General features: G+C 33.5%; 2 protein-coding genes across 3 annotated transcripts; both read right to left on the bottom strand.

Moving 5' to 3' along the window:
* Nucleotides 1-1,999: 1,999 nt before the first annotated feature.
* On the bottom strand, nt 2,000-10,054 carry LOC105339443 (D-aspartate oxidase). The gene is made up of 12 exons (XM_034481789.2): nt 10,037-10,054; nt 9,800-9,859; nt 8,548-8,615; nt 7,081-7,306; nt 6,837-6,951; nt 6,331-6,410; nt 5,052-5,117; nt 3,941-3,995; nt 3,709-3,810; nt 3,552-3,613; nt 2,441-2,657; nt 2,000-2,187 (listed from the first exon to the last, which is right to left on the bottom strand). The coding sequence occupies exons 4-12, from the start codon at nt 7,269-7,271 to the stop codon at nt 2,059-2,061; spliced, it is 1,017 nt and encodes a 338-aa protein (XP_034337680.2). The 5' UTR covers nt 7,272-7,306; nt 8,548-8,615; nt 9,800-9,859; nt 10,037-10,054; the 3' UTR covers nt 2,000-2,058.
* A 4,043-nt stretch (nt 10,055-14,097) lies between these two features.
* LOC105324457 (D-aspartate oxidase) lies at nt 14,098-19,509 on the bottom strand. Of its 2 annotated transcripts, none has more exons than XM_066078395.1 (9): nt 19,285-19,509; nt 19,065-19,179; nt 17,987-18,066; nt 17,776-17,841; nt 17,518-17,572; nt 17,251-17,352; nt 17,072-17,133; nt 15,207-15,423; nt 14,098-15,038 (listed from the first exon to the last, which is right to left on the bottom strand). In XM_066078395.1, exons 1-9 carry the CDS (start codon nt 19,473-19,475, stop codon nt 14,952-14,954), a joined length of 975 nt encoding a protein of 324 aa, XP_065934467.1. In that variant the 5' UTR covers nt 19,476-19,509; the 3' UTR covers nt 14,098-14,951. The 2 variants fall into 2 exon arrangements, with proteins under 2 accessions (XP_065934467.1, XP_011421830.3); XM_011423528.4 differs by having other exon boundaries at nt 14,098-15,042; nt 19,285-19,506.
* Between the last annotated feature and the right edge of the window lie 316 nt (nt 19,510-19,825).

The raw sequence follows: 19,825 nt of genomic DNA, 5'->3' as shown, positions 1-19,825 counted from the left end.
ATTCAATCGTGTTTACATGATCTCCACATTCATAATAATCATGTTGTCAGTATTGTATTTTTAAGACAAGTTTACTGAACTGAGTATATACATATGTAGACTTGTACTAGGTTTTTTTGTGTCAGCTTGTTCAACAGTGCAAAATGCAAAATGTGACGACTTTTAATGCCCCAGTAGTTATTTGTATTGTTTTTGTTGGTAGTTTTTGCTAAACAGTAAGAAAAGTTATCATGTTTATGTGTAAGGACTAGTTATTGTTTCTGTTACTATAGTTACAATTTGTTATAGTGTCAGTTGTGTCCACAAACTTCTGTTTTAAAAGTAATTGAAACCAATTCGCAATAAAATTATTAATACTCATTTGAATTCATTGCTTTATTGAACATGAAGTCATAACATTCAACATCTCACGAATTCATGCAGTGTGTATAAAAATAACTACTTCTGCATTTAATTTCGTAGATTTCTTAGCTTTGTTTGTCCTCTCTGTACTGCATTTACAGTTCTACTGCATATATACACGTAATGATAATGTTTCCTGCATCTACAAGGATGTAGGTCTAGTATAATGTGAATGTAGTGTTGCCATGTATACTGCTTGGTACTTGTACAAGATATCAAGTCTAATGTAGAAACAAATAGCAATGTACATTGAACATTAAGTCAGGTCTTCAGCATATTTACTAGATTCAAAAATTCATCCCCTTATAAATCTTAAAGATGTATTTTATAAGGAAAAAGGAATCATACTTTATTTGGTTGAAGCGTGAAGGGCTTTATGATACCTTTGATCATGTCCCAACCATAATTAACGCCTCATTATATTTTAAGAAAGACGGCTTATTAATTATATGTATTTATATAACCTTTCGGCAAGTGTAGGATTAAATTATTGACATTTTAAAATCTTAATTTTCATTCATATAACCATGCAAACCCCATCTGCGCCATAACTAAGTCATTTGCGTCATCGATGAACTGTATCAAACAATAAACTACAAACTTGATTCTTGGTGTGTTATCAGACAAAGACACTGGAAAATGTATATGAAAAGATCAAAATAATCAATCCACTCCCCCCCCCCCCCACCCCCCCCCCCCCCCCCCCGTAGAACTAACTTATCGAATGCATGTACCAGTTGCCATGTCTAATGCTTGAATAGGTAGGTACATGATGTACTAGTTTAACTTCTTCATATACTGTGGTAAAATCCGTATTCGTTGAACACAATTCAAATTTTTATGGATTTTGTTGATGAGTTTGAACAACGATGTAATTAATAACACATTGTATTGTTTGGTTTGAATTTATTTTATTGTAATATGATTACAATGGGATTGGGCACAAGTTCTAAAACTTATCTAAGAAGTGTATTGTTAGTATACACTATGCCACAAATTTGTACTTATCCTGGAAATCATTGAAACAACAGTAAATGTGCTAGTGAACATGTTTACTGCATGTACAAGTTAACTCCGTCTTAACAAGTTACTGTTAATCATGTTTAACATGTTCAAGGTATTTCACTACACTTTGAAGTGTACTTTTTTAACAATAAGTCATATGATGGTGATTTAAATGTTTTGTTAAATTGTTTGTATGTATATCGTCATCACTCAGTGGTGAAAGAATCGGGCTTGTGAACCGCAGATCATGAGTTTGAATCCGCCTAGAACTTTTGTTTACACTGACAGAATTAGTTTTGGAAAGATAATTTTTCATCAGAATTGCACTTTTTTCGCATATTTGAAATATATATATTTTATCCATCATGTTATCTTTCATAATGAAGGAATTTTCTGCACATTTAAGAAGCTCTTTCAAGGTGTAGTGAGCGACCTTCAATGACCATGCAAATACTAATACATGTCAATATGTCTACTTTATATATACATAAGTATAACTAGATAATGACATAATTTATTATATTTATTTACTTCTTTTATCCTGGCACCATAATAATTATCCATTCTGCTTTGATAATTATTATCCAGCAGGTTTTTTTAACATTAGTCACGACAATGTTTAATTTTTTGATATTCGTTCCTGCATGTGTGTCATAACTTAGACACCAGCCTCTGGGAACCTGTTTCTGTCAGTTGCTGCTTAACGAGGTTGGCTGCATCCACCCCACACCCCCAACTGATGCAGACCCCGTCTGAGCCATGACCATAATTATGAACCACCTACCAATGCAAGCCAAAATGAATCTGTTCATTAAGGTTCATTCCAAAGAACCGTCGCGACTCGTATTGTGAGTAGTTGTTAGTCCATAGTAGTATGAAATAATGCTCAAAAAAGGAATATATAATAATGAAGCTATATGCATGTACATGCAATTATTTAGAAATATTTCTGTTTATCTTAAACATCACTTTAACGACAAAAATCTCCATTTCACTGACACTATTTTCAAGTGACGATGACCTTTTTACTTACAGGCAGACGTCCACCATCGACTGAGATCATCTCCACCTCCAGACGAACGCATGGCCGCCATGGACGAAGTCCCACCCAGGTTTTCTCCACTTCAGCGTTTTTGAGTGAAGGAACCAGACTACAGCATCGCGCCATGATGTCGTCATAGTAACGCTGGTCCTTGTCCAGTTTTTCTTCTCCTCTCTGACGAGTACCACCAAGAACTACGTTGTCCTGACTGTACAAAAAAGCAAGTGACAGTGTGTTATCTCCATCGTATTAAAGGTAAGATAATTTACTCTTTGTAGAAAAGCTTCATACCAAATGAACTAAACTGATAGAACTCTTAGCATCTTCACAGTTTGTACATTAACCTCTACGTAGACTTGAAGTAAGGTAAAAAGAACATTATAGTCTAAGGTGGTTTGAGGCCAGTAGCTCAATATTTAGTATTTCTGATTATAGACCAGTTGTTGAAAGAACCCTTATAATTCTGCTTTGTCAGTTGAAATTTAAGAGAGGAGTTATGCAACAAAATCTTATAATAAAACTTTTATGATCTTTGAGAATTTTGTTGTTGTGATTCTCATATCTCTGATGTGCAGTGCAGGTATAAATTGCACAGAACACATTTTCTCGTTATCTGGATTGAGAAATTTAAGGATGGGTTGATAGTACACTTCTGTTTTCCAACGAACTCTCTTTTGAATAAACTTAAAAGAGTTTCTTTGAGCATACTTTAATGGGTTTTTTTCCGGGTAAGATAAGTCAAGGTGGTGCTAAGTGATGAGATTTAATATGTAAAAATAGTTTTAATTTTTTTTTTTGATACGAACTTCTTAAAATACGTGATGGTCTAGGTTTGTGACTTCATAAACTTGTTGCAGATTGCCTTGAACTGTACAGCTTCTCATTATCTGTAAGTTATTGTCATTGATATACTAGTATTAGAGGTTAAAACTGCGTTGAAAGGGGGTTCTACCATGCAGTGTGCTATAATGTATGAGATAAAAGTGAAATAATGAACACTTTCTAAATTGAAACAAATTTGAAGCTTTGTGTTCTTGGTAGTATAGGAGTTTACTTGAACTTTCATCACGGGTTCCAGTTAGAAAAAGCTTTCTTCCCGTACCCTGGGTATATGTAGGTGTCGCTGTCAGCAATGAACAAGGTTTTTATCCATGGAGCTTTCACCTAGATACAGTTGTAATGTCGTAATATGGATTGTTACAAGGAAATAATTTGAGTTTGATATATGATCGGCATTTTCAATGCAGTTAGGGACCTACCCGGATGGTATGTCCTCTAATGGGGACCAGTTCTTTGTCATCAAACAACTTCCTGCTACCAAGCCCCGTGCAGTTGACTAGAACGTCATATGATCCAGAGATCTATGGCGGAAAATATTTTAATTTGCTACTATTTTTCTTTTTAAATTGACAACAAACATAGATGTGCATTTACTCAATATATTCTTAACAAATTATTCAATATATTTGCTTTACAAATATTATTACCAACCTCGACAATATTTTTAAGTTGCTTGCGAATTACTTTCCCTCCTTTTTCTTTGAACCTGCAAATTTACATATATGAATCTTTAAAATTTCCTTTCATTGTTCAGTATATTCGAAAATTCTGCATAGTTGTAGAGTACTTGTAACAGTAATGTACAACTCAACAGTACTTGTAACAGTTGTGTATCATTGTTTAGTATTTGTAAGAATTGTGTACAGTTGTTAAGTAAATGTAACAGTTATGATTGTACTGTTTTTGAGTACTTGTAACTGTTGTGTACAGTATTTGAGTACATGTGGCAGTTGAGTAGAGATGTTTAGTTCTTGTTACAGCTCTGCACAGTTGTTGAGTTTGTAACAGTTATGAACAGTTGAGTTCTTGTAATATGTACAGTTGTTGAGAACTTGTAACAGTTGTGTACAGTTGTTAAGTACTTTGAACAGTAGAATATAGTTGTTGAGTACATGTAATACATAGATGTCTACAGTTGTTGAGTATTTGTAATAACAGAATATAATTGTTCAGTACATGTAATAAATAGTTGTGTACAGTTGTTGAATACTTGTATAACAGTAGAATATAGTTTTTGAGTACATGTAATAGATAGCTGTGTACAATTGTTTAGTACTTGTAACAATAGAATATAGTTGTTGAGTACATATAATAGATAATTGTGTACAGTTGATGAATACTTGTAATAATAGAATATGGTTGTTAAGTACATGTAATAGATAGTGGTCTACAGTTGTTGAGTATTTGTAAAAATAGAATATAATTGTTGAGTACATGCAATAGATAGTTGTGTACAGTTGATGAGTACATGTAACAATAGAATATAGTTGTTGAGTACATGTAGTTGATAGTTGTGTACAGTAGATGAGTACATGTAACAATAGAATATAGTTGTTGAGTATATGAAGTAGATAGTTATGTACAGTTGATGAGTACTTGTAACAACAGAATATAGTTGTTGAGTACATGTAGTAGATAGTTGTGTACAGTAGATGAGTACTTGTAACAATAGAACATAGTTGTTGAGTACATGTAGTAGATAGTTGTGTACAGTTGATGAGTAATTGTTACAGAAGAATATAGTTGTAAAGTACATGCTTACCTCTTCATGAGCCATGGCAAATAACGGCGACATTCCACCATCAGTGTATTTAATTCCCAACCATACCTGTCAAAAGTCAACTGTTTGGTTGGTGGCCCATGTGTCATACATATTCATGTATGATGAAAGTGAGTATTATAGGAAAAAACATATAATCTGAGTCAGCGGATTAATTATTTTTTCTACAATGATTGGTACGGTTACCTTAAAGATACCTTAGAGAAATTATAAATAGTAATCATTCCGTCCAACAATTCTGTCTTTTCTTCAAGACCAATCTGGCTCATACTTTGGTTTTTGAATAAAGGATGGGTGGTGACCAAGTTTCTAAGTCAAAGGTTAAGGTCATAGAAAATTTATTTTAATTCAATTTCTTCTGCATCAAATACCTCCTCTTCCTATCACCCACAAAGTGCCAATGACTTAGAGTGTGCAGTTACACTTAATGAGTTTTCTAGGTCTAGGGTACAAGTAATATTAGATTACACAAAAATCTCTCTTCAGAGCATTTTTAATCTCCCCTTAGCCCTATCTGGATTATACATTATATTTGAGTAAATATTAAGGTCACGACCTTAAGGTCAATATCTAGTAAATGAGTCCAGACTGTATTTTTGGTGCTAAAACCATTAAGATGTCATAATTAATTTGATGAATCTTTTACTGTATTTTACGGCTTTAAATGAAATAGAAAATTATACAATATTTTGACATTATATATTTAATCACGGAAAATGTAATCCCGAAACATATATTCAATTTGACATCATTTGTAAAAGGAGGTCAAGAGCTTGATTAATGCCGTTGTTTTAAAAAAAAACTGCAGGCATTCTAGATATATTTCATTAGTTAAAAATGTACAAAACTCCGATATCTGTTTCTTTTATTCTTCATATTTCACAGAAAATGGTTGTTTAAACCAAATTTTTCTCTGTGTTTACCAAATATTTAAGCCCCGGTACATCCTATGAAATAAAGATATTGGTATGAAGCATCATGCATTAAAAGAATTTATATCTTGAATTTCATAAATCTTTAGGCACCTTTCATTAACTAGATCTCGACCTTAAACCATGTCTGCTTTTAAACATTTGCCGCTCTCTAAAATACCGTTTGAGCCATTTGCCCGTTGTAGATTTCTTTTACTGTATATGTTTATACGACCTTTAAATTGTCATTGTTCAGACCATCATAGAGCTTTTCTTCACTTGTTTGTTTATAAACTGATGAACAAACATTTCAGATAGAAATGAAATACATATTAGTGAAGTAAACTTACTTATAGTTTCCTGGCAGCTTTAGAAGTTCAGATTTGGAAAGAATACGATATCCGTAGTCAAAACTGCCGTGAAATGGAGGCTGAAACGATGTGGTATATCGATTTTACAAACCAGTTTTACTGATCATTCAAATTAAAAAAAAAACTTTTTTACTTGCTAAAGAAATGCATATACGTGACAAAAGCTTAGGAAAATTGGGACGTTCTATAACGTATATACTCGTATCATATGGGTTGATCCAACTTAATAGCTATCTATAGAGATGTATTTAAGATTTACAGCATTGTACAAACTATTGATAAGTATTGAGCAATAGCCGCAAGATTTTGATGATCAATATTACATGTACTAGATGAAAGATTTCTTAAATTACGTATACGTTGTTGTTTACAACATATAATTAAGCCAAGAAATCATGGTGATTTTTGAAAATTCTTTTTTGTTGTTTTACACACAATGGCTATCGCTTTAGGGTGTATATTTGCCTGTAGTCTGGATATTTTACCGGTTGCTCGGTCCTCCAGAGTTGGTAGCCATGTGTCCTGTGAATTCCTGCGATGTTTGCATCCTCAGATGTACAAATTTTATGGTACCATTCAAACGAATCTCTGGTCCAGCATCTGAAATGGAAGCTCTAAAATTGACATATCTAACTCCACCTTCCTTTTTACATCGCCAGAGAGAGAGAGAGAGAGAGAGAGAGAGAGAGAGAGAGAGAGAGATAGAGAGAGAGAGAGAGAGAGAGTTACCTTAATCTGCATATGTCAGCATTTGTTCTTCCTAATAAAATTCCAAAATTCCCCGCTGCACCATCACTGGTGCTTTCTGTGTTGAATTGATCAGCGATTATTGTAATGTCTGCTTCCGGTAAAATCGACTGTATATTAACAGCAGACGACAGCCCAGCCACTCCAGCTCCCAACACGCATATTCTCGCCATTTTAATGTCGTCAGGAAACGGACATATGTTCCTCGCTAAAAATAACTCGATACAAACGATACACAGGAAATTATTAGAGTTGTCATATCATTATTGATTCTGTATAAGCCTTATATAATGGCAAGTATAAGATTTGTTGGGTTTTTTTTTTTGTTTTTTTTTTTGTAATATGTATTTGTTTTTTCTTTTGATTATTTAGAACATATATTACAAGCAAAAACTGACGTGTCGAAAAGTTGTTTTTTTTTAAAACTTTTTTCAATTTTGTAAGGTATTAACATATTCACTCTCAAACTAAGTGAATGAACAGATTCGATTAGTTTCATGGCATGAATGTTATCCGACAACTTACAAAGTGAAATATAAGCCACTTAAAAATTCTACATGTTTGACCAGCATTGCATGTGTAAAACACTTATCTCGTTAAAATATGCTTGCTCAGTATTTAAATAATGAAAGTTGTCAAGGTAGATTAATCTCTCAAGAATGGCACTGGGGCACACATGATAGATAAAATTCACGTCCTAGTTGATTGCCTTTTTTCAAGATAATCTAGAGTAAAAATTCAGAAAGCAGATGTAAATATTGACTACCAACGACATTGACCCCCACGAATAAACATTATTCCACAGTATGAGAACGTAGCGAGTTGCGTCGACCGTACTGTTCTTCGTCATCCACTGTTTCCTCCAATTACAATATTTGTTTCTGAAAATCTTCAGCCTCTTTCTTACGTTGGAGTTATTATTATATATGCATTGCCTCTTAATTATAAGGACTCACGACCCAGTCTGACGTTGAGTAATAACGACCCTTTTATAACGTCGTAGTTCTTGATTTAACTGACAGTCATCCTGCATTCGCCGTTTGACCAAAGGTAGAATCATATACTCCATAACAAAATTGCTTGTGTTACTACCATAATGATTTCAAAATAGTACGTTGTTTTCCTCAGATTCCTTCATTGATCGTGTGTTTCGTCGTTTTACAAAGTTGGCACACATAACTTTATGACGGCGTATCTCAACAGAAGAAATGCAATTTTCAAGTATTTACCAATTTCAATGCTGTGTATTATTTTTATAACATTCTGGAAAAGCCTAATGAAAATTGCAATAATAGAACGTTGAACTTTGTCTGTTACCGGTGACGACCAAAAGTTACAGACACATTATCGATATTAAATAGAAACGATTACAATTATAGCATTCCGACCATTTCTTTGCAAAGCACAGAAGTATGAATTTAAAACAAAACGTCAAGACTTCATAAATACCGTCGTCGAGGGCTAGCGGCAGCTGTCCTTACCTCCCTCCAATGTTGTCTTCAGAAGTAAATATAATTCTGCGAAAAGATATTCGGATCTTAATAAATATATGTAAATATTTTTTTAGTTCGAAATGTTGTCATTACCGCGAGTTTCATGATAATATTGCAAAGGCGACAATACTACTTGATTAACCCTCGTATCAATCCTAGGCCTACATGTTAGTGTGTTTGGTGATCTATAAAAGTTAATGTCTCACATGCTATCCGTGTGAAAGTCTCTTTAAATGAAAAACTTGATTATGAAGTTTAAAAATGTCATAATTTTTGTCCACCTTTCCCTTTAAACCAAACAATTCTTTAATTTTTCGTGTTAACAAATTGCACGTATTTTTGTGACGTTTTGAAGTGTAAAGTAGTAAATCAAATGAAATTGGTGCCTTTAAGGCTCTCAGACAGCAATTTGAAGATAATGTTTTCATATCTGTCGATCTTTGTACACCGGACTTTACATAATGATTTTGAACGTTAAACTTTCTCATTTTAAAGTTATATTAAGAAAAACTTTAGACCCCTGTCTGGTCCTCAATTAGAAGGGCAAGTCCCTTTCACGATGTCAAATCAAAATTCGTGTGTACTACACTAAACAATGTTTGCTCTATATGTTAACGAAATATAAGGGCTGGTCCCATTCCTTCTTAAAGGGATTCTTGACCAACATTTTAGAAGATGACATATTGTCAAGCAAAACAGCTTTCGTTTTATGGTTTTATCAATTTTTTCCCAATTATCGAGTTGAGTTACATTCGTTTAAAGATTTATTTTTTAAGACCCTTAAAACAACTTTTTAGGAAACACATGAGTAAAACAATTATGGTACTGTATAGGTTGGTAACTTTAAAGTAAACGTAACTACTTAAGTATTATAAGACAAATTGTTGCTCAGTATAGAGTTATGATCAAAAGAATTTAGAGCCTTTTGGGCCCCTAATTCGAAGGGGGGGGGCAGTCTCTTTTTCTTCATATCAAATAAAAGGTCCTGTAAATAATTTTGCAAATACATGATACAGGACAAGTTTTTATTCACTACTGCTTCTTTTTTTCATTTTTGAGATATAAAGTGTCAAAAATGTTGTATTACGGCCCCTTATGGCCGTTGATTACGTAACACGTGACAAACATCTTATAATATATGGTTGCAGATTGCAAAACAAACATTTTTGTTTCGGTAACAAAACGGTGTCATTAAAGAGTTTACTTACCTTATACATGAAGTCTGTTGGCCCTTCTGGGTCCATAAGTTTAGGCATCAGCCCCTTTTTCTGATATCAAATGAAAGGTCGTGAGATTTTAAAGGCTTTTTGTTCTACAACTACTCAGATACAAATATATAGCATTCACACACATTTACATTGGTCAGTAAAGCTCTGCCTATATATCGGAGAGGAATTAACTTGCCACATTATCATACTTGTATTACTTTTATAAACACATTATACCTGTAGTCAATAAAAACATGCTTTTTAGCCGGGCTCTGCTGAAAGCAGAGTCCTGGCTATAGGCAGGCAAATCGCCAATGTTAATATAAATAGCACAAATAAACAAAAAACCAAACAGCGTCAAGGTAAAGCTTCCGCTATACCAAATAGTTACACAAAGAGTCACGTTTTGTCAAAAGTGTTGGCATTTTGTTTCTTTTTTTAGCTCACCGAGACGAAGTCAAGGAGAGCTAATGCTATACCCTCGGCGTCGGCGTCGGCGGTGGCGTCGGCGTCGGCGTCGGCGTCCGGACCTGGTTAAAGTTTTTGTTGCAGGTCCTGTATCTAAGCTATTATTTGTCCTATCTTCACCAAACTTGCATGGATGATGCATCTGGACTTACTTATGGACTTGAAAGACTTGGATGCTGAATCTGGGTCCTAAATTTCAGATGCTGGAGGAGGTTAAGGTTGTTGGACCAGGTTAAAGTTTTTGTTGCAGGTGCCCTTTGATAGCAATATCTTAGTTACTGCTGGTCCGTACTTCACCAAACTTGCATGGATGGTGTGCCTTATGATACAGATGCACCAGACAGGCTTGAGTGCTGAATCTGAGCTATAGGTTTCGGATGCTGGAGGAGGTTAAGGTTTTTGGAGCAGGTTAAAGTTTTTGTTGCGGGTGCCCATTGATAGCAATATCTAAGTTACTACTGGTCCTAACTTCACCAAACTTGTATGGATGATGCGTCTTATGATACTGATGCACCTGACAAGCTTGAATGCTGAATCTGAGCAATAGGTTTCGGATGCTGGAAGAGGTTAAGGTTTTTAGAGCTGGTTAAAGTTTTTGTTGCAGGTGCCCTCTGATGATTATATCTTAGTTACTACTGGTCCTAACTTCACCAAACTTGTATGGATGGTGCGTCTTATGATACTGATGCACCTGACAAGCTTGAATGCTGAATCTGAGCAATAGGTTTCGGATGCTGGAGGAGGTTAAGGTTTTAAGAGCTGGTTAAATAAAGTTTTTGAAACAGGTGCCCTCTGATGATGATATCTTAGTTATTACTTGTCCTTACTTCACCAGACTTCCATGGATGGTGTGTCTTATGATACTGATGCACCTGACAGGCTTGAATGCTGAGTCTGGTTTCGGTACTGGATAAAGTTAAGTTTTTAGGAACAGGTCACATGTTTAATAGATGATAGTACTATTTCAAACTTGCATAGTTGATTTAACTGTAATATGAATGAATCGCAGAGGTAGCTTCAGATGCAGAGCTTGATCTCCATTATCAAGGATGCTAAAAAATAAATCTTAGTTATTACAGGTCCTAACTTCACCAAACTTTAATGGATGGTGTGTCTTATGATACAGATGCACCTGACAGGCATGGATGCTGAATCTGAGCCATAGGTTGCGGATGCTGGAGGAAGTTAAGGTTTTAATTGCTAGTGCCCTCTGATGATGATATCTTAGTTATTACTGGTCCAAACTTCACCAAACTTGCATGGATGATGCGTCTTATGATACCAATGCACCTGATGGGCTTGAATGCTGAATCTGAGCCATAGGTTTCGGATGCTGGATGAGGTTTAGTTTTTTGGAACAGGTCACATGTTTTATAGATGATAGCTTGCATAGTTGATGTAACTTTATTATAAATTAAATGCAGAGGTTGCTTCAGATGCAGAGCCTGATCTCCATTATCAAGGATGCTAAAGAAATCTCCTACCTCACTCAAACTAGCTCGATAGATAGATGTGTTTGTTGATAAATGATATAACATGATTCCTATGATATAGTATTGTATGATATGAAACAATATTGTTTGATATGATACAATATGATATCTTATGTTATATTATAAAAAGTTATACGATAAGATATGATATTGTATCAATTTTTTTTATATTTTATATGATATATGATATTGTATCATGATATTGTTATGTATAGTATTGTATATTATGATACAATATTGTAATATTATATTGTATTTTTAATTTATTATTTTATCACATGATACAATTACATAAAATATTGCAAAATATTATATTGTATCCTATGATACAATATTGTATATTCTATAATATTGTATCATACAATATTGTATAATATGATATTGGTTTCAGTAATATAGAATTATATCACATGAAATTGTATAATATGATATTGTAATATTATATAATATTGTGTCATACGATATTGTATGATATGATATTGGTTTATATGATATATTATCATATCACATGAAATTGTATTATATGATATTATAATATATATTATTGTGTCATATGATACAATATGTATAATATAATAATGTATTTTATAATATTTTACTTTATCACATAATATTGTATCATTTGATAAGATACAATGTTGGAATCAAATTATATTGTATTATATGATATAATATCATATAATGTATCAAATATGTTGCAGTGTCATTTAATACAATATCATACTATATTATACAATATAATATCATGTTTCAATGTTATGTTGTATTATGTAATATGATATTGTAATATAATACTATATTGTTTTATATTTTATGATATTGTATTATGTGATCAAATACAATAAGGTTTAACACAATACAATGTCATATCATACGTTACAATATCATATCTCATTATTGTTTATTACGGTATATTATTGTATTATATGATATATATTATAAATATGACATGATGCAATATTTCATTTTATATCATTGTATTGATTAACATATGAACATATGATTATCATAAAAAAATTTATCAGATGATATACGATATTTTGTCAAAACAGAATCCATGAATATCCAAGATCATAAAGTATGATTTTCATATAAAATGATAAAGGTGGTCTTATAAAGGTGATGTCTCATAAGGGTGATGCTCCGTCTCGGTGAGCTTAGTAATCTATGATTACCTATGTTTTTAAATTTCGAATGAATTGTCTATCTTTTTTAGTTTTCTTATTAATAACTTGTTTTTAAAACATTACTATGCATTTTGGACACAAACAATGCGCATGAATTTCCATGAACTACTTTGCTGCGCGATGAAGAAACGGGGATTAAATATATAATGCTTGTTGCAAAATTCAAGGCAGCAACTGTTGAACTTTTTAACTTCTACTAGACAGACATATTTTTTGTTTATAGCCGCTTACAAAATTTGGTCGCTCTCTGATGCTTTGCCGACATTAAAAGCATGAGAGAGAGAGAGAGAGAGAGAGAGAGAGAGAGAGAGAGAGAGAGAGAGAGAGAGAGAGAGTTTCAGTCTTTACTACACAATATGCATAAAGACACACCAAAAGAGCCCGGCTTTCAGTACTTCAGTACTTTGATTAATCTTAGTACTGGTACGTACAGGTTTCACATCGGTTGACAATGATTTTCTCGGGGCGTAACTTTCAACTGTTGCAATCCCAATCAGGAACTATTTATTTTATTATACGTAATGTCTTAGTATAAAAAAAACTTAACTGCTTTTATTTCTGACGCAAATTCTACGGTGAACCGTACGCGCATAATTTACTCGCATGTACATGTAACATTTCGTAGTGTTACCCGTTGCTAAATGTTTTGCTAACGCTGCGGGTAATAGAACGGATTGAAACTGTGTCGAAAGCAATCAGATTTCAGTATCTAACATGAAAATATAATAAATATATAATAATATAATATATAAATATTGAATGAGATACATGTTCGATTTTAGGAAATCTTCTTTAATATCTTGTACATTGTATACTTGAAGAAATAAGCTGTATGCATGATTAATATTTTTCATACACCAAACAATGTAATCAGATTAACAGTCAGATGAGTCTCAGATTAAGGTTTAGATTTCAGAATGAAACTTAAAATGCAATCACGAGACTCTCTGACATGTCAATCTGAGGAATGTGGGACACAGGTCCTGAAGGCCTCTTGTTATTTCAAATGTAATTTCCTTTCATATTTGAAAGCCAGGAGACATTTTCTTAAAGAGGGGAGAATGTCACGGTGTCATAGAATATTTTAAGCATAAAGCAATTGCTCCTCTAGGAAAAAGCAGGAACAATAATGTAAAACCTCAAAGAAACCTGAACTAAAAATGAGTTTATTGTATATGATACAAAACAAATCAAAATGAAATATCTAGGTAAAACAATATTTAAATGACATGAAAAACCTTACAGTAATAAAATAATCAAAGTCGGATAACGTTATAACTTTTTTACTGTTAAACACTTTCTATACATTGTACATGTACAAGTTGTCAAATTACTGCATGTACAAGTTGCCATGTCTTGAATAGGTACAAGTAATTTGAATTAATTTAAGTACTGTCATTATCAATATTCTTTAAATACAAAGTATCGTGGATTTTGTTGATGAGTTGATTAACGAAATTTAATGTTCATTTCAGTGTTTTTAAATAACTTATTGTATTGCTAGGTCTACTTCACCTTTTTACGTATCTTTGAAACTTTAATTCAAAACATGATTCCCCCGAACATCATTAAAACCAGAGTAAATGTACAAGTTGTCATGTTCACTTCATTTAACCATGTCTGATGTACGTACAGCTACGTATGTTGCATCTATCATAATTATATCACGTTTTCGGCCTGTTCAAATTATCATGGAATTACAAAAAATGTCTATTGCGTGTACATGTAAATGTGTGCATGTGTTATCATGTAACTTTATGTATAGGTGACTTAATCTTCTGTTACACAATCGGCAACTTGATAACAACACAAATGAATTCATTAAGAAGGTAATTGTATAAGATATGCATATGATCATGTGCAAGTATTCACTTTTTCCCTTTAGCGTAGAATCATATTATTGTCTACTTATATCAAACAGTTGTTTGATAGTAATTACGTTAACTTTGAAATTCGGTCCTGTGTGTCATAACTTGGACACCAGCCTCGGGGCACCTGATTTTGTCAGTTGCTGCTTGACAAGGTTGGCTGCCTCCACCCCACATCCCCAGCTGAGGCAGACCCCGTCTGCGCCGTGACCATAGTTATGAACTACCTACCAATGCAAGCCAAAATAAATATGTCAATTAAGGTTCTTTCTGATTAGTCATAGGGATTTAATTATTATTAAATGAAGAATACCTTTACTTCTGAAGTTAAATGACAGAGATTTGCATTTGACTGACCAAGTGTACAGGAGATGGTCATCTCTCTACTTACAGGCAGCCGTCTACCACCGACTGATATCATCTCTACCTCCAGACGAACGCTGGGCCGCCATGGACGAAGTCCCACCCAGGTTCTCTCCACTTCGGCATGTTTTAGTGACGGAACCAGACGACAACATCGCGCCATGATGTCGTCATAGTAACGCTGGTCCTTGTCTAGTCTATACTCTCCCCTTTCATAAGTTCCACCAAGAACAACGGTGTCCTGCCTGTAAAAGGAATTAGTGATAATGTGTGCTAAAGGTTGGACATTCTGTTGTGAAGATTGCAGAATTCTTAAGTCTCAATCTAAGACAAAATAGATGGTAGCCAAAGAAAGCTAGCCGTGTCAGAGGCTATAATATGAATGAAACATCGACATCTAAGAAGCAAGGTAAATATAACGATTGTGTTTGCATTGACTAGGGGGCATTTGAACATGTTTGATTTTATTCGTCAGTTGAAATAGAGAAGATGGGTGTGCCAAGGTTTCGTGTTTATGTGATAAGACAAATTGTGCTCTGTCTACATAAAATCATTAACTATACAATGCTATTTGAATGACCGACGATTCCTTGCCTACGGTCTTTTACATTTCGTATTTGATTTCCTACGCTTCTGCATTAAAATATACACTTTTAAGACGCCCAAGCCCAGGAGCATCATTTCCTACCTAAGAAACAATTTTTTATAGTATGTTTTTATAGCCAATACTTTAATGAATTTAGCCTCATAAAATATAAAAACTGTTGATAAATAAATAAAGTATCCAGGCGTCATGGGTTTCCGATTGTCTAACACTACACATTACCTCTAATGATTGTCTCTTTAGTCAATAATTCTGAAAGTATATCATTGAAAATCGCTAAAACAAAATTAAAGTTAGTCGTCATCATATGCAGTTTCTAACTATATATGCTCTGAATGCCGCATTCGACCGATGAAAATGGGCATCATTCATCAACAATTTGTTTTTCAGTTTATACTTCAATTTAATAGTTAATTTAAATGTGACATAACTTTTTGAATATATTCTAAAATATTTTTACTTGTTTTCAAAGCTTTCATTTCAACTCAAATTGTCAAATTATTTAAATTTTCTCTCATAACTTCAATTTGTCCCTTAAGATATCACAATGCCGTCATCTTTATGATAATACTGTTTCTATTTCAAAATAAGCTAATAGCTTACATCTAAGATTCAAAACAGAGACACACTTTACAAAATCAAATGATAATTTTAACATACGTTAATCAAAGGGCTATTTGACCGGACGGTAAATATTTTTAGATTTTGTGATATTAGAATAAGGTTTTAGGGCAATTTTAGTGACTCTAATTAAAGTGAAAGTAAAATTTAACTTTTTAATTTATTAGTCACTTGAATAATTGTGTGATTATTTCACTCAGCATGACTTTGATAGTAAATACAGATGTATGTATAAAGACGAAAGAAGATGTCGAACGCCCGGTTTCTAAGTAATTAGGAAAATGACGTCATTTTGGAATAAATTCACGCGACGAAAATACTGTTGATAATTTTTATTTCGTGGGGGGGGGGGGGGGGGGGGGCAGACAATGACGCTGACGACGCCAACAACCTCTGACAACGAAATTCTGATGCTCGGAAGAGCTCACTTGTGCCCCTAGCTCATGTGAATTTGTTGAAGCCTGCTTTAAACTGCACTAGTCCTGTTTGGAATTGTTAATGATACACTAGAACTCAGAACTGCCTATAAAAGTTGTACTGTTAGTGTGGTATATGAATGAACGAATGAATGAATAAATGGATGAACACTTTCTATCTAAATATTTGTTTTAATGTACTTTTTGAACTTTTATCCCGACCTTGATTTAACTAAGGCTTGCTTCCCTTACCCTGAGTGAATATAGGTGTCGTCCTCATCAATAAACAGGGTTTTAATCCAGGGTGCTTTTACCTAGTATATAATTACAAAATGGCGATTTATGTTTAATTTAGATCATACAATGCCCAAGGAAAAATTTGGATATTGATACATTGTATACTAGAATTTTTAATGCAGTTAATAGCTTACCCGGATTAAATGCCCTCTAATGGGGACCAGTTCCTTGTCATCAAACAACTTTCTGCTACCTAGCCCCGTGCAGTTAACTATGACGTCATATGATCCAGCTATCTAATTAAGGATAATTATTTGTTTCAGTTTGTTATTATTTACTGATTTATATTTAACAATAAAGATAGACTTGAGTTTTATTTTTGCTAATAGTTGAATGGGTGATTCTATATATTACCAAAAAGGTAAGTGTTTGAAGCTGTTTGTAGAAAGTTAATTACCAACCTCGTCAACACTGATAAGTTTCTTACGAATTACTTTTCCTCCTTTGTCTGTGAATCTGAAAGTTTGCAGATATACAGCTTTAAATTTCTTTTATAGTATATTATTTTTGTTACATTAAGTTGTAAGGTACATGTAGAAGTTGTGTATATGTTAGTTATTGGGTAATTGTAACAATTATCTGTATATTTGTTCAGTACTTGTATAGTTGTGTCTAGTTGTTGAGTATGTAACAGTCGTGAATAGATGTTGAGTAGTGACCTTTTCATGAGCCATGGCAAATAGCGGCGACATTCCACCATCAGTGAATTCAATTCCCAACCATACCTGTTTGTTGTCAATAAATAATTTAGTTTAGCGCGTGTTATTCAATTTGTATGCACACACCGTTGCAGTTATGAGACCCCATTTTTCAAAAAAAAATAATTCAATGCTTAATTGAACTCAAATACAAATTAAGGAATTATCTTACGTGTAGTTTCCAGGCAGTCTCAGAAGTTCAGATTTAGACAGAGCGCGGCATCCATAGTCAAACCTGCTGTGAAAGGGAGGCTGGAAAGATTGTGGCATATAAATTTTACAGAACTTCCATATTTATTCTGATTTTGCTTTTATCAACTCTCCTATGCATTTAATCTGGCAAACAAGAAGTAAAACAGTGTTTGAACCTTATCAAATGATAACCGCTGACAAAATAAAGTACTTTAAAATAATCGAAAATTCGATATAATGTATTTAGATGCATTGTCTTCAAAGTAACCTCTTTATCAATGCCTTAAAATGTTCAAATTTGATACAGTACGAACAATTCATAGGTTTTTTTTAACGTCGTGTCTGTACAAACGACAATAAGCTGGTTCTCCGACACAAAAAAAACCAAGGATACACATAATAAAAACACATTTATTAATTCACTTAAAGAAATCAACATGTGACTTGTTGACATATTGGTCTTTGTTGCAAATTTAAGGGGACATCTGGGCATAAAATTCCTGTCTTTAAAAAATTGCCAAGTTTATAGTTTGAAAGTAAACCTAACTCTATATTGGAAGTTGTTTCATATTACTTTGGATGCGTTTAATCCTAAGCCCTAAGAGTCACCTCATCAGTAGGTGAATACACAGTGCTTGAACCAGAAATTGTTCACTTCTTTCGTCAGTACTTAAGAACTTTGGTTAAAAATAGTTCAATCGTTCTAGTCATGCTGATGAAATGCACATCCATAGCAAGCTTTAAAAGCTTAAGAAAAATGGGACCTTTAAAAACAAAGTTTACACAGATATCATGTAAATATTATGTATAACTTTTTTTTTTCGTTTTTGGTTAAAGATATTTAACGTCCATCCTTGCATGAACTTGTGATCAATGGAGCAACAGTTGCGGGAATTTTAGGATATCCTAATGAAAAATAATTCTTTTGTTTGTAGAATGTCGTTAAAACAGAAAAGCTAAGACCTCACATAGTGAACTAGAGATCTATTTGCTTTCAAAAAAGCATATATATGCTTTGTTAATCTTCAATGTCTGTGGTCTGGGTTGGACATTATTACCGGTGTCTCGGTCCTCCAGAGTCTGTATCCGTGTGTCCTATGAATTCCTGCGATGTTTGCATCTTCAGATGTACAAATTTTATGGTACCACTCAAATGAATCTCTGGTCCAGCATCTGAAGTGGAAGCTCTCAAATTAACGTGCTTCCTCTTTCAATGAAAGTAAAAATTGCACACATACAGAGAGAGAGAGAGAGAGAGAGAGAGAGAGAGAGAGTTACCTTAATCTGCGTATGTCAGTATTTGTTCTCTCTGTATTCATACCAAAATGCCCTGCTGCACCATCGCTGGTGGTTTCTTTGTTGAATTGATCAGCAATTAACGTAATGTCTGCTTCCGGTAATATCGACTGTATATTTACAGCAGACGACAGCCCTGCCACTCCAGCTCCCAAAACACATATTCTCGCCATATTAATGTTGATATTTTGCTCGCTAAAAATAACTCGAGTGAAACGTCACATGTGGTAATATAGATTTGATTAATGTTTGAGTTTGAAGGACAAGTTCAAGATTTGTTTTGTGTAATAAATAATTGAAGTATGATTTGATTCGAACACATATGTAGGCAAAAATAAGTGTTTTCATGTATTAGAAGATGATCAGTTTCATGAGGCGTGCATGTTGTAATTCAATGTAACACACAGTCGACCAATCTTTGAAGTGTAAAACACTTATCTATTAAAATATGCTTGCTCAGTATTTAGATTATAAAAGTATGTCAAGGTACATTTCATTTATCAAGAATCAATTACACAAATAA

The sequence above is a fragment of the Magallana gigas genome, chromosome 3 (assembly GCF_963853765.1).
Source record: "Magallana gigas chromosome 3, xbMagGiga1.1, whole genome shotgun sequence".
Taxonomy (NCBI): Eukaryota; Metazoa; Mollusca; class Bivalvia; order Ostreida; family Ostreidae; genus Magallana; species Magallana gigas.
The sequence above is the reverse complement of the archived record's forward strand: the minus strand, read 5'-3'. Positions and strand labels throughout refer to the sequence as shown.

What these genes read in the sequence shown, in the direction of transcription:
- LOC105339443 (XM_034481789.2), bottom strand. Translation starts at nt 7,271, where the DNA reads ATGGCGAGAATATGCGTGTTGGGAGCTGGAGTGGCTGGGCTGTCGTCT. An exon ending in GCTGACATATGCAGATTAAG is followed by an intron (nt 6,952 to 7,080) that starts GTAACTCTCTCT and finishes CTTCCATTTCAG; the next exon opens with ATGCTGGACCAGAGATTCGT. An exon ending in TTAGAGGACATACCATCCGG is followed by an intron (nt 3,614 to 3,708) that starts GTAGGTCCCTAA and finishes AACTGTATCTAG; the next exon opens with GTGAAAGCTCCATGGATAAA.
- LOC105324457 (XM_011423528.4), bottom strand. Translation starts at nt 19,475, where the DNA reads ATGGCGAGAATATGTGTTTTGGGAGCTGGAGTGGCAGGGCTGTCGTCT. An exon ending in AGACTGCCTGGAAACTACAC is followed by an intron (nt 17,842 to 17,986) that starts GTAAGATAATTC and finishes GACAACAAACAG; the next exon opens with GTATGGTTGGGAATTGAATT. An exon ending in AACTTATCAGTGTTGACGAG is followed by an intron (nt 17,353 to 17,517) that starts GTTGGTAATTAA and finishes ATCCTTAATTAG; the next exon opens with ATAGCTGGATCATATGACGT.